Consider the following 14,005-nt stretch of genomic DNA (forward strand, 5'->3'; position numbering starts at 1 on the left):
CTCCCTCCCTCCCTCCCTCCCTCTCCTTCCTTCCTTCCTTCCTTCCTTCCTTCCTTCCTTCCTTCCTTCCTCCCTTCCTTCCTTCCTTCCTTCTTTCTTTTTGCGAGGGAGGTGGGGAGGATCTGAGAGGATCTGGGGAGAGGGATCTATTAAAATAAAAACGTCTTTTAACTCACTTAAAAATACTACACATATTTGTGTGTGTGCGCGTACTCGCATATGCACATGTCACACACAGCGCTTGGATGGAGATCAGGAAACAACTTTGAGAATCAGTTTTCTCCTTTCCCCATTAGATGATTGAACCCAGGGATTGGACTCAGGTTGTCAGGCTTGGCAACCAGCGCCTTTTACCAGCTGAGCCCTCCGTGGGCCCAGGACTTCATTAAAAAAAAAAAAAAGCATGCATGTGCTTGCCTACATTGCTCTTTATGTCTCTCTGCACACTTCTCCCTTCATCAGGGTCTTGTGTCGAACCCCAGAGTGGGATGTCAGTTAGGGTGTCTGACGCCAGTGGCTCTGATGAGTAGGGATTCCTTTGTCTCTTGTGCCTGGAAGGGAAAGGAGGTGATCCGCCTGGACCCCAGCTCAAGGAAGCCATCACAGGTCCACTCTATCTCCTGCTGTAGCAGCCTTCAGAGGCGGCTTCGTTCTTGAGACTTCTCATGCTGAGGTGACAGATATCCAGGCCTCACCTCACCTCTTTTCTGGGACATGGCTGACTCAGAGGAGCTGAGGCCCAAGGGTGCTGGCTGAGCCTGCCTGGTTTTGGTGGGAGAGTTGCACCCTTGTATATTTTTAAATTGATTAAATCTTTACAAAATTCTTTATGTTTGGATAATCAGAGGTGCATCTGGTGGAAATTCCCAGTGCAGTTACCTTGTGAGGTTGTGTCCTGCTTGTGGAACACATTTGTGAGCAGTGGCTCAGGAACCCTGGTGTTCCCAGTGGTCTGAGAGGATTCCTGGGGCTCCCTGAAGGTCCAGACCATTGTGGGGTGTGTGGGCCTGTAGGCACTGTTCTTCTCTGGACTGGCCCTTAGCCCCGGTGGCTAGACCCGTAGCTGCTGATCGAGTGCGGCTCTTCCTGGCGTGTGGCTGAGGAGCTGGCACTTTTCTTGATTCACCATTGGGCTTTCAGCAGAGCTAAAAAAACCCAAAAAACCCAAAAAACCAAAAACCCTAACGTTTTGTTTCCTGTTCTCCTAGCATCCAGCATGTGTATGGAGCCCAGCACCCACCGTTTGATCCGCTGTTACACAGCACGTAAGTGGCAGTTGGTGACCTGCTTCTTGCCAGCTCATTGGAGGTTCAGAGGGAGGGGAAATGTTCTCTCAGTCAGCAGATGGCCTAGCCACTTGCTTTGTGAGACACTACTGTCCGAGCATAGTTCCCCCTGTAGCTGGGCAGTGGGATGTGGGGCTGCAGAGAGCTGGCACTCCTGGCTTGAGGGCAGTGTGGCTCCAGACTGTCCTTACACCGCACCTGAACCCTTCCTCAGTCCTGCACTCTCTCTGTCCTGGTGGTGGCTCTTCTGAGTATTGGGCCTAGCCCAGTGCTGGTGTGGCCCTGCAGGGCTGCACCTGTCGGTTATATATTTCTAGACTTCTACTGGGGCCTATGGCATGTGTTGTTGTCAAGCTTGGAGGGACATCCTTTGAACTATTCCGTCTCCGAGTGTGTATGCCAAGGCCCCGTTCTCTGCAAGGTCCTCTTGCTCTGTACCCCTCCGCTGCTGCTTTAGGAGCTTGGCTGAGATGGAGGGAGCATGAGAATGTACTTTCTAGTCTTGGCACCATTGCTGTGTAGTTCTGTGCTGCTTGGTGGCTCTTGTCTGGAACGCCTTCCTCCCTATCACGTAGCCTGCGCAGTGCCAAGTCCTATTTTGATGCCCACACTTTGTGCTTTTCTTGGCACCCTCATCTAGATGAAGTACCCTCTCCCTTGGGATTCTCTTTTTTGGCTGAGTGTGCACAGTAAAGACACCTTTGCTTTGTAGCTTGCTCAAGTCCACGCCCAAGGTGCCCACCACTCCGGTGAAGGCCAAGCGGGTCAGCACCTTCCAGGAGTTTGAGAGCAACACCAGTGATGCTTGGGATGCGGGTGAAGATGATGATGAGCTCCTGGCCATGGCGACAGAGAGCCTGAACTCTGAGGTGGTCATGGAGACAGCACATCGTGTCCTGCGCAATCACAGCCAGAGGCAGAGCCAGCCCTCACAGAAGACGCCAGAGCCAGAGCCAGAGCCTCAGCCCATAGCAGAGCCTCCTGTAGCTCCCAGTGGTGACCTTCGCCTGGTGAAGTCTGTCAGTGAGAGCCACACTCCTTGTCCTTCAGGTAGGGATGAAGGGACAGTAGAGCGAAGGAAGGATTGGACTGGAATAAAGAGGGCTTTGTGCTTGTTTGCACCAGGACTCTGGCCATGAGAACCTGTACGGTCATCTTTTATGTGCATGTGGCCCTCCCAGGCCCGTGGGCTCCAGATGGTCTTTTTATTTGGGGACCAGGCTTGCAGCTGGTGTGGGGGCCCAAGAAGAGGGCCACTGGGGAGCACGGGAGGTGGGAGATCCCAGGCTTCTTCAGAAAGGATCCAGGAGTGCCCACACATGCCTCCCCTGGATGAGGAGCCAGGGGTGACCACATATGCCTCCCCTGGGTAAGGGTGCTCTCATTTACAGATGAAAAACAGATCCATAGTAGTCTAAGGCCACCCTGCTAGATTCAGAAAGGGGCTTTTTACATAGCCTCATTTTCAGAACTGCCTTCTGAGAGTTGATGTACTAAAACGTTACCATGTCTTCAGGTGAGAAGCTGGTTTTATTTGATTTGTAGCAAATTTGGAAGCCTGAGTTTACAGGGGAAGGTGGCTTTCTCTGAATCTGATGGGGATTGCTCCCTTCTTCTTCCTGTCTGCTTAGTCTAGGCAGGCTGCCCTCTAGTGGCGACATCCAAGGATTGGCAGGAACCTTGGATTCTGCTCACCCCTCTGCTCATGTAGTGGTGGACACAACTTCTCACATGCCCACAGCTGGCTGGACCGAGGGCATTGCTATTGATGGTGTTGGCCCTCAGCACACCATATGGAGGAGCTGAGAGTGGTGGATCACAGGGTGTCTGACTTGGAGGTCCAGATCAGAAGCAGACTCATCTCCAGGAGATGATGGAGCTTGGTGGTGTCATACTGTGGCAGCCTCTCCATTACAAGTGAACACTTCTCAGGATGTCTTGTTCCTGGGGAAGGGGCTTTGAGCTCTTTGCTGTGTCCTGCAAACCTTGGGCTGAGCGTCCTGTATTTGTTATCTGGGAGAGATTTTTTTTTTCCTTGAGCATTTCCTTAGCATGTTGTTGCTCATTGTATGGCTAATACCACAGCCAGCCCCTGGATGGTAAATTCTTCACACTCCTCAGGCTTCTAGGAGGGTGTTGTGTTGTTCTTCCTTTACAAATGTAGTACCCAGAAGACCCCCGGCTGCTCAGGAGAGGTGGCTTGGGGTGGGGCTGGGGTTGTCTGTGCCTCTAGAGTTCCTCCTGTTAGTGCAGGCTCCTGCAGAGACCAGGAGTTCTCATCCAGAGATCATGCTCGCATGGGTCTAATGTTGGATAGTGTGTGTCACTGAGCATGGTGTGTGCTCAGATTTCTGCAGTGCCCTGACAGAGACTGAATATCCCCACACCCTCATCAGTCAGGCCAGGGAGTCCTGCACTGGAGTTAGTGAGACCTCTACCAGGATTAGTTAGATTGGCCCTGGGAGCTGCAGGAGTGTGTTTATCCAGGGCTTAGCCCCTGTTGCCATAGAGTGCTACCCTCTGATCATAACAGCTCACCTCCTCACCAGAACGGCTGCGACTGCTTGCAAGAGACCCTCAAGATGGGACCTGCTGGCTGTGGATGTTTCCTCATAGTAGGAAGAAATGTGAGGGACACTGGATCCTTACCTCAGATTCTCATCACTCCCTCCTGTGCCTCCCAGTCAGCTGTGTGCGACTCTGTCCTAGTCAGTGTTCTGTTGCTGGGAAGAGACGCCAGTGACCACAGCAACGTGTATAAGAGAAAGCATTTAGCTGAGGCTTGCTTATATTTAGAGGTCTAATCCATCATCGCCATGGTGGGAAGCACAGTGGCCTGAAGGCAGGTGGGGTGCTGGAGAAGTAGCTGAGAAGTCTTTTTTTGTTTGTTTGTTCTTTGGTTTCTCTGTGTAGCCCTGGCTGTCCTGGAGCTCACTTTGTAGACCAGGCTGGCCTCGAACTCAGAAATCCGCCTGCCTCTGCCTCCCGAGTGCTGGGATTAAAGACGTGTGCCACCACACCTGACCCCTAGCTGAGAATTCTATATCCAGATCCGTAGGCAACAGAGAGAGAGAGACACACACACAGACCTGCCTTGAGCATGTGAAACCCCAAAGCCCATCCCCAGTGACACACTTCCTCCAAGGCCACACCTATTCCAGCAAGGCCACATCTCCTAATCCCGGTCAAGTAGCTCTACCCCCTAATGACCAATCATTCAAATATCTGAGCTGTGGGACCATTCCTATTGTAGCTACCACAGCCCTGGATACTAGAATGTATAGATAATGGAGGATCTCTGGCGCTTGCTGGCTAGTCAGTCAACCTAACTTAGTGAGCTTCATGCCCAGTGAAAGAACCTGCCTCCAAAAATAGAGTCGAGAGGGACTGAGGAAGACACCTGCTGTTGAACTTGATTGCACATGCAAATGTACATATGTGCATCACACACACATGCACAGATTCCCCACGCTGTTCTGCCCCTGAACTCCAGGGCTGATGTGTGGGAGGGTATATTTTGGGTGCTTGTCTATAGGGCCTAAGGCAGACACCAGCATGTTGAATTTGGATCTTTCCTGAAGCTCCCTCTTGACTGCAAACTGATCTGTGCCTTCTGAGAGTCGAGGCTGCTGGGTGGAGTCAGGGACCACAGAGCCTTATGCCCTTGGTTCCTGTGGCTCTTTGTTGAGTGACCTGGCTCCTCTCTGGGCTGTTCCTAGCCAGATCCCAGAATGGATTATGCCATCTCCCGTCCCTCCTCAGGACTCCTTGAGCCTACAGGGTTTGGGGGCAGCAGCTAAGGAAACCCTGAGGGAGGGAGGGCGCCTGACTTGTCCATGAAGGCTCCTTGCCTGCCTGGCTTTCTTTGTCCCTGTGTGCTAGGACTTGGGATGGGANGGGTGGGTGGGTGGGTGGGTGGTGGTGGTAGTGGTGGTGGTGGGGCACTGAATGAGATGTGCTCTGGTCCTTCTGAGCCTCCTGGTCACTTACTTGCTGTCCTCAGTACCTTTGTGGCATCATCCTTTCCTTTCCTGATGGACAGTGGCCTGCCTGCCGAGTACACCTGGGTGGCCCATTAAACCTACCGTCCAGGCCCGTGGGTATCTGAAGGCTGCAGAGGAGTGCTTTGGACTTTGCTGGCTGTCAGGATGTGATTGTGTGCAGGGGTATCTGTTTGTCTGGTGAATAGTACTTCGTTAGTGAGCTAGTGTTTGGTGATGGGTGATGGGAGGGAGGGAGAACTGACCAGATGGTGGTCACAAAGGCCCATGGTAAGATGGCAAGCACCTGGGGACATGGGTAAAGGAGAAGGTGTGCTCAGGAGGCCAAGAGCTTCTGCTAACCTTGCTCTTCTGCCCTTTCTAGAGAGCACCGGTGATACAGTCCCTCTGCAACGGTCCCAGTCTCTTCCCCACTCGGCCACAGTGACACTGAGTGGGACATCTGACCCACATGCCCTTGCTGACTCAGCCCTGAGTAAGAGAGAGACCTCTCGGCTGGACAAGTTCAAACAGCTGCTTGCTGGCCCCAACACAGACCTTGGTGAGTCCCTGAGAGTGGGTTGTGGTTTCTTATAAGAACAAAGGTGTCATAACTGGTTACACACCCGCTGTGTTGCGTCTTCATGACATCGAGTCCCTAAAATGATGGTAGTTGGACTGCTTAATTCCTTTAGACATGTGTGCTAACATATTCCCAACATAGTATACAATTTCCTGGTATATATGTTTAATCCTTTTTTCTCAATGCTACAGTATGTGGTCCTCAGGGGGAGTCCCTAGAGGCCTGGCAGGTGGCTGTCCTTGTTCTTCATAGGCTGTGGGTTGACTGTGACATCTGGGGAATGAGGAGGGATGACTACCATCCTCAACTACTGACTTTTGTACTTTGCAGACATGGGACTAGGGATGGCATGAGTGTGACAGGTAAGGCCCAGGGGGCCAGTGGGGAGAGAGGATGATCGCAGGGTGAATTGTTGTCAGTTGCACGGTCACCTGCAGTGCCTGTGTGGACACTGGCCAGTCTCTAAGACAGTTGTTTTCAGGATCCTGTGGTGGGATTACCGTCGGATGACTGGTTCTTTCATTTTCATAGTTGGTGCTTGCTGAAGGAGCTCAAGGAGAGGTGTTTATTAGGGACTTGACTTTTCTGAGGGCCACCAGAGGACCGGGCCATGGGATTCCTCACAGCAGAGAAATAGTGTTTGAATGGGAGAGCGAGGCAGTGCAGAGCAGCACACTGCAGGCCAAGGACTGTGAGGTGCAGTGCCCCTCATGGTCAGGAGGTGGCGAGTGGGGCCTGTGGATGGGCTGCAGGAAGCTGACCTGTGCATCTGGGGAGCTTTAAGGAGGATGGCCAAGTTTTCTGTTCAAGGCTGGAGCAGGGCGCCTTAGGTTTTAAAGTCTGTGCAATGGAATTTTCTTTTAGTGTAATGGAATTTTTCTTTTAGTGCAATACTTTTTTTTTCTTCTTTTTGAGTCAGGGTCTCCCTATATAGCCCTGGCTGTGCTGGAACTCAATATGTAAATTAGGCTGACCTTGAACTCAAAAAGTTTGCCTCTTCTGAGTGCTGTGATTAAAGGCATGTGCCACTACGCCTGGCTTTTAACTATGTTTTAAAAATAGTTAAATAGTAGCACAGGCCTGTCTTAGGATGTTATGGAGCACAAGAGGATGAAGAGTGAGAATAGGCTTCTGCGCTCCTGTCAGAGGTGGCCTGTGCCATGTTACATCCTTTATGTAACTTTATACTTAGGAAAAGTCTCCAGGATTGAGCAAGCAGCTTCTACGCATCTACCCAATCACCATTCTCATCTGTGCTTGTGTGTGTCTCCAGAACCATTTGAGGGTACATCGGAGACCTCCTTCCACTTCCTCCAGAGAGCTTTGCTGTACACTTCCTAAGAGCACAGGAACCAGCTCATTCAGTGTAAAGAAATGTAGCCTTGACACAGTGCCGCTTGCCTTGTGAGGATGCGCGGTGTTCGTTCATATTTTCTAGCTGTACCCCAGAGTGTTCATTATATCTCCTATTTCCTTGTCCACGATCCAGAGCTCAGTGGACCCTCCCCACAGTCCTCTCTGCTCTAATATCTCTGTGAGCCTGGAGCGCACTTTGATCCTGACACATTGAAGGCGTGCAGGCAGTCATTTGTCAGGGTCCCTCTGATTATGTGAGTATGAGGCTCCCTTGTGATTAGGTTCAGGGGAGTGAGTCTCGCTCGGCAGGAGCATCATGGTGGTGTGTGTGTGTTCTCACCCTTTCCTGAGCAGCAGTCTGTAAAGCGGCACCTTGGAGTCTGTGTGTTCACGCAGTACTTGTTCTTCATCCACCCAGGTGGACATGCTGGTCCACACCTCACCTTTTGAATTTATATGTATTTACACAGAAGTGTATAGAGAGCCACATGGCACTCTGTGGGTGACCCACAGTTTATTTCACAAGCCCTATACTGAGAGGGATGGAGGCTTGCGCTGACTGTCGGTTACTCCAGCCCAGGACCTTGTGCAGATAAGGCAGGCGCTCCTGAAGGCATCTGCTATGTTGATGATGGTGTCCGTGGAACAGTTCTCACCTAGGGTGGGGGAGGAGACTACAGACAGGGTGGCTTTGTTAGGCTTGGCATAGAGCTAGATGGGTGGAAGTTAATTAGTTCCCTTCACCAAGGTAGGAAATTAGGGTTTTCATACAAAAGGAGCAGAATCTCCCAGTTGAAGTTGAAATCCTATCTCTGCCTTTCTAGCACACCATGCACCCGTGTTTTGCTGAACTGGGGCTGTCAGTTAGCTGCTCAGGATCTTCAGTGGATCTCACTGAATGTGTAGGGAGAAGGCAGATCCCACCATGCTTGTTACAAGAGGCCTCTGGAGTTGGCCATCTGGGTGGAGACCTTGAGCAGGTTTGGTAACTTGTGATCCTGGTTGTCCTGTGTCCTTGCTCGCCTGTAAGGTGTACCTGTCTGGAGCTGGGCTGAGACAATGCACAGACCTCTGGAGTGCTGGCTGCAGCAAATGCCCAGGGATACCGATCATCACAGTGCGGCCCCTTGGTGATCTGTGGATGCATCAGAGTTGTCTCCAGACATTTTCTTGGCTATGTCCATTGGTTTATGCCTTAGGCATGTGGCCAGGTGGCCAGGAGATAGTTGATAAGGACAGGTTTACCTGATGGCAGTCCAGATCTGGTTCAGCTCTGGGCAGTGGCTAGAATCTTCTTATGGGTCTTGCCACTAGGCAGCATTAGAAGTCAAACTGTACTTGCAGTAAAGCCTCCAGGGCTTGTGGGTCAGTGTGAGCACGTGTGGGTGAAAGGTCGGATGTAAGGTCAGGCCTTTGTCAGGTCGCTCTGACTGTGGTTTTAGTTCTTTCTTTAAGAATTCTGTTTGAATGTTTAAAGCCAAAAAGTTAAAACCATTTGCTTTCAAAGATAAACAATTACTGGATTTGTATTTAGTGGCAAGAGAAACATAGCCTGTAAATTGCCTGTTTTCCTAAGGCCTTTAAGGTAGCTCTGAGGACAGTGGAATACATTATCCTCCCATTACATAAAACCCAAAGTGGTAAATATTTGCCGATGCTGGAGAAGCAAATCGCTGATGTGAGAAGGACCAGCAGAAATGGCTCTACCTGCCGAAGGCCTGTGCCAGCATCCACTGCTCTTTGTGTAGCTTATGCTCTGTTATGAGCCCAGGGATGAAAGTGGCAAATAGAACTTAACAGCTCACTCCCCTCTTAGCATCAGCTCAATATTTACTCACACAAAGCCTGCCTGCTCTGAAGCCTGGGAAAATGACACTTGGAGGCATTCGTGTTCATCACATGAGTCTGCTGATCAGGAGTACCATTCGGAATATGCAAAATGTGATGTTTCCTGAGGGCTGCCGAGTGAAGTGACGGCCACGCAGCAGTGGGGCCCCTGTGGGCAGGCTCTGCAAAGCTCAGCACTATAGAGCCGTCAGCAGCAGAACAGACGATGTCCTCTTTGCTCTGGGGACCGAGCCAGGCACAGAGCAATAGTCTCGGGTACCCAGGTCATCCACTCTGGGTTTGAAGATGGAAACTGTACCTGGACAGAGGGGGAGGAAGGCATGAATGACGTATGGAGCCATGTTCCCTGGGAGCATGGCCATGAGCAGATGGCCAGGAGGCTCTGAACGCTATGGAGTAAAGCTGGCAGGAAGCTTCTACTGCTCGGGACCCCTCTCTCTCCCCTATCTGACAGCGTAAGTTACCTCCCACCCTTACAAGGAAAAATTACCTCCTGTAAGGAAGGCCGGAGTTCCCTCTCTCCTCTGTGAATTGGTCACAAAGAGTTAAGGACACAGCCAATACCCATGCTGGGGTGGTCTCTATTGTCACAGACCTGCAAAGTGACCCTCCAAGTTGAAGGTGTTCAGGGCCATCTGCTCACTGTTAACAAATAGGGCCTTGCATAAGGTAGTTGTCTCATTGTTAACTACAGCTGGGTGTATCTTCAGTGCAGTAGGATATTGTTCAAGTCTCTTTTAGGGAACTCGTTTCTGGGGATGATGAGCTTTGGTGTGTAGTCTTCAGAGAAAATATTAACAGTGTTCATAGGCTACTGGATAGTTTTAAACAGGCAGGCAGCCTTAAAGTTGCTCTGTGACACGTTTGCCCTTTTTTCCTCAGTGTTTCTTTTGAAGATTAGGATGCTAAATAAGTGTGCAATCAAGAGACTACATGATCAGTGGCATTAGTGTGAAAATCTCCTCTACTTGAGGACAGAATGGAGGAGTACTGAAGAACTGCAGGGGTTCCTGGTTCCCTATTCTCTGCAGTGTTGCGTATGTGCCTATCAATTATCTGCCTCTAACAGTGTTAGAGCTTGTGTCTGTCTGTCCACTCTCCAAACTGAGCCTCCTGCAGGCTGTGGATGTGAGGCACATGTCCTTATATTGTGGGGACCTTTACAGGCAAGCACATAGAACAGTCTCAGGAAGTTGCAGTGAGGTCACTGCATGTCAGTTTTCTGCCTGCCCAGTTTTTAACGGTTACCAGTGTTTCAGTTTCAGCAGTTGACATAGGTTGCTCTGGGTTAGGGGTGCCAGAGGAGAGGGTTTTCTGAAGGTAACAAAACCAGGCCTGGAGGCTTTACGTATATGGGCTGGGTTTTTCTCTGGAAGGTGTCTGGAGTTACTGAATCTAGATCAGTCATGCCAAGGATCTTGCCTCCAAGTCACTTGTCCTTTCATTCATGGCCACAAGGTGGCGATCATTATCTTGTGATCCTTCAATCAAAAAGGCAGACTTGAATTGTTTAATGTATTTCATTGACATAGATTTGTGGTGCAGTGATGGTTTCATAAAGATGTTGTTACAGAAGTACCACTGCCCTCCTTCCCTCCCATTCCATTCCTTTTCAAACACTGCCACTTCTACTGTCACACGCCATATGTGTGTCAGGATGACTGTAAGTATCTGTGCGGAATCTAGGATGCACAATGAGAGCAGATGTGCAGTATTTTTTTCCTCTGAGTTGACTTGTTTTACTTCACACACCTCTCAGCTCTACCTGTTTTACTGCAAGTGACATTACCCCACTCTCCCTTATGGCTGAGTAAAACTCTATGTATGTGTGACCATGTGTGTGTGTGTGTGTGTGTGTGTGTGTGCGTGTGCATGTGTGTGTCCCATTGTCTGGTCCACTTTCTTGTAGATGGATTCTTGTTGAGATTGTGTAGTTTGGCTGCCATTGACACTGCCACAGTAAATATAGATGTGCAGTCTGTGAGGTGTGAGTCCTGTAGGTCTTCACACTAGAGTGTGATTAGTGGTCACAGTGTGGTTCCAGTTTCAGTTTTGAGGAATCTCCATACTGATATCCATAGCCACTGAACTTGTTTTTGCTCCAGTGGCACCTATGTGGGTTCCCTTTTCCCTACATTGCCACCAGCATTTGTGGCCACCAGTACTCTGGCTGTCTTAGTGACAGCCATTCCGATCAGGAAGAGAAAGAATGTCACTGCTGTTTAGTTTGTATTTCCCTGATTTCCAAGGCTTTCAGACTTTGGTTTTCATTGGCCAGAATGTAATCTTTTTGAAGACTGTTTTGTTAGTCCATTTGTTGAGTTCATTGCTTGGCATTTTGGTGTCTCATCTGTTGAGGTTTCTATACATTATAGATATTTCTCTGCCACATGTGCAGCTGGCAAAGACTTCACTCAGTTATTGCCTCTGGTGTGCAAGCTTTACAATTTCCCGCATGTTGACTGGTCATGCCCTATTCTCTGAGCTGTTAAGAGTCCTGTTCCGAAATTCCCTGATCACTGCCTCTGTCTGCTTCCCCACTCTTCCTCTAACAGTTTCCTAATATCAGGTCTACGTTAAGGTCTTCATTCCACTGGGAATTGATGTCTGGTTTCTTTTCTTTCTTTTCTTTCTTTTCTTTCTTTCTTTCTTTCTTTCTTTCTTTCTTTCTTTCTTTCTTTCTTTCTTTCTTTCTTTCTTTCTTTCTTTCTTTCTTTTACATGTGAATACTTGGTTTCCCTAGCATTGTCTGTCTTTTCTCCAGTGTATATTTTTGGCATCCTTGTGAAAAATCAGGTGTCCGTGTGGGTTTGTTTTTGGGTTTCCTCTTGTATTCCTGCACATCTGCTTTAGTAGCAGCCATGCAGTTTTAGTTGCCGTCCCTCTGTAGTGCATCCTGAGGTGAGACACCGTGCCTCTGTAGTGCATCCTGAGGTGAGACACCGTGCCTCTATAGTTCATCCTGAGGAGACACCGTGCCTCTGTAGTGCATGCTGAGGAGAGACACCGTGCCTCTGTAGTGCATCCTGAGGAGAGACACCGTGCCTCTGTAGTGCATGCTGAGGAGAGACATCGTGCCTCTGTAGTGCATGCTGAGGAGAGACATCGTGCCTCTGTAGTGCATCCTGAGGAGAGACACCGTGCCTCTGTAGTGCATGCTGAGGAGAGACACCGTGCCTCTGTAGTGTATCCTGAGGTGAGACACCATGCCTCTGTAGTGCATCCTGAGGAGAGACACCGTGCCTCTGTAGTGTATTCTGAGGAGAGACATCGTGCCTCTGTAGTGTATCCTGAGGAGAGACACCGTGCCTCTGTAGTGTATCCTGAGGAGAGACATCGTGCCTCTGTAGTGTATCCTGAGGAGAGACACCGTGCCTCTGTTAGTGTATCCTGAGGAGAGACATCGTGCCTCTATAGTGTATCCTGAGGAGAGACACTGTGCCTCTGTAGTGTATCCTGAGGAGAGACACCGTGCCTCTGTAGTGTAACCTGAGGTGAGACACCATGACTCTAGTGCATCCTGAGGTGAGACAAGCTGAGATCTCAGCATTGCTCTTCTTGCCCGGGATTGCTTTGGCCTTTCCCTTCCATGTGAAGGCTATTGATTTTTGTAAGTTGACCTTGTCCCCTGATTTGCTGAAAGTATTTATCAGTTCTAAGAGTTTCCTGAGGGAGTCTGTAGGGTCAAGTCATGTGGTATGCAAGTAAGGACAACTCGACCCCTCTTCCTTTTGTGGCCGTTTTATTTCTCCTCTTGTGCTTTAGTAAGACTGAGAGAGTGGATACCCATCTCCTGTTCTTGATCTAGTGAAAACTTAGTTTTGTTTTTCTGCATTTTTTGTGATGTTGGCTCTAGGGTTCATAACTAGCCTTTATTGTGCTGAGATAAGTTCCCTCTATTCCTATTCTCTTCAGGGTATTTATCATGAGAGGATGCTGGAACTATTAAATGACCATGTGATTTCTGTCCTCAAATCCATTTATGATACTGTATGTTTATTGATTTGTGTGTGTTGAACCATCCCTGCATTGTTGAAATGAAGCCAAAGTCTATCAGGATGAATGCTTGTGCTGGCCAATTTTATGTCAGCTTGACACAGGTTCTGAGAGGAGGGGACCCCAATTGAGAAAATGTCTTTTTAAGATTGGGATTGATTGGTGATTGATGGGGAAGGTCCAGCCCATTGTTGGGGGGGCCATCCCTAGGCTGGTGGTCCTGGATTCTCTATGAAAGCAGGCTGAGCAAGCTATGAGGAACAAGCCAGTAAGCAGGACCCCTCCATGGGTTCTGCATCAACTCCTGCCTCCAGGTTCTCGTCCTGTTTGAGTTCCTGTCCTGACTTCTTTCACTGATGGACTATGACGTGGAAGCGGAAGTCAGATACCCTTTCCTCCCCAGCTTGGGTTTGGTCAGGGTGTTTCATCAGAGCAATAAAAACCCTAACTGAGACAATGCTCTTTTCAGTGTGTTCTTGGATTTGGTTTGTAAGCATTTTCTGTTGAGACTTTACTGTCTGTGTTCTTTGAGAGATTGGTCTGTAATTGTGTGTGTGTGTGTGTGTGTGTGTGTGTGTGTGTGTATGTGTGTGTCCTTCATCTTGTTTTGATAGCAAAGCAATATTTGAGTTTGTAGGCGGTCCTCTTTTCTAGTTTATGGAATAATTTGAGAAAGATTGCTGCTACTTCTTTAAAGACTTGATAGGATTCTACAGTGAGTCCGTCAGGGCCTGGACTTTATTTTTTATTGGGAGATTTTAAATTACTGCATCATTCTTGTTGCTTGCTACAGATTTCTCTCCCTTCTTTATCTTATCTCAGTTTAACTTCAGTAGGTAACATTCCTTTAGAAAGTTATCTATTGAGTACTACTCAGCTATTAAAAAGAATGAATTTATGAAATTCCTAGCCAAATGGATGGACCTGGAGGGCATCATCTTGAGTGAGGTAACACA

At 49.1% G+C, this 14,005-nt stretch overlaps 1 protein-coding gene across 4 annotated transcripts in view; it reads left to right on the forward strand.

Moving 5' to 3' along the window:
* Positions 1-14,005, forward strand: part of Tbc1d22a (TBC1 domain family member 22A) — a 274,792-nt gene that overhangs the window by 15,671 nt on the left and 245,116 nt on the right. For all 4 annotated transcript variants that reach the window (XM_021183327.2, XM_029469434.1, XM_029469436.1 and 1 more), the window contains exons 2-4: positions 1,209-1,265; positions 1,999-2,336; positions 5,652-5,828. In XM_021183327.2, coding sequence (XP_021038986.1) covers positions 1,209-1,265; positions 1,999-2,336; positions 5,652-5,828 — 572 coding nt within the window. The remainder of the gene's footprint in view (positions 1-1,208; positions 1,266-1,998; positions 2,337-5,651; positions 5,829-14,005) is intronic.

Source organism: Mus caroli, chromosome 15 (assembly GCF_900094665.2).
Source record: "Mus caroli chromosome 15, CAROLI_EIJ_v1.1, whole genome shotgun sequence".
NCBI lineage: Eukaryota > Metazoa > Chordata > Mammalia > Rodentia > Muridae > Mus > Mus caroli.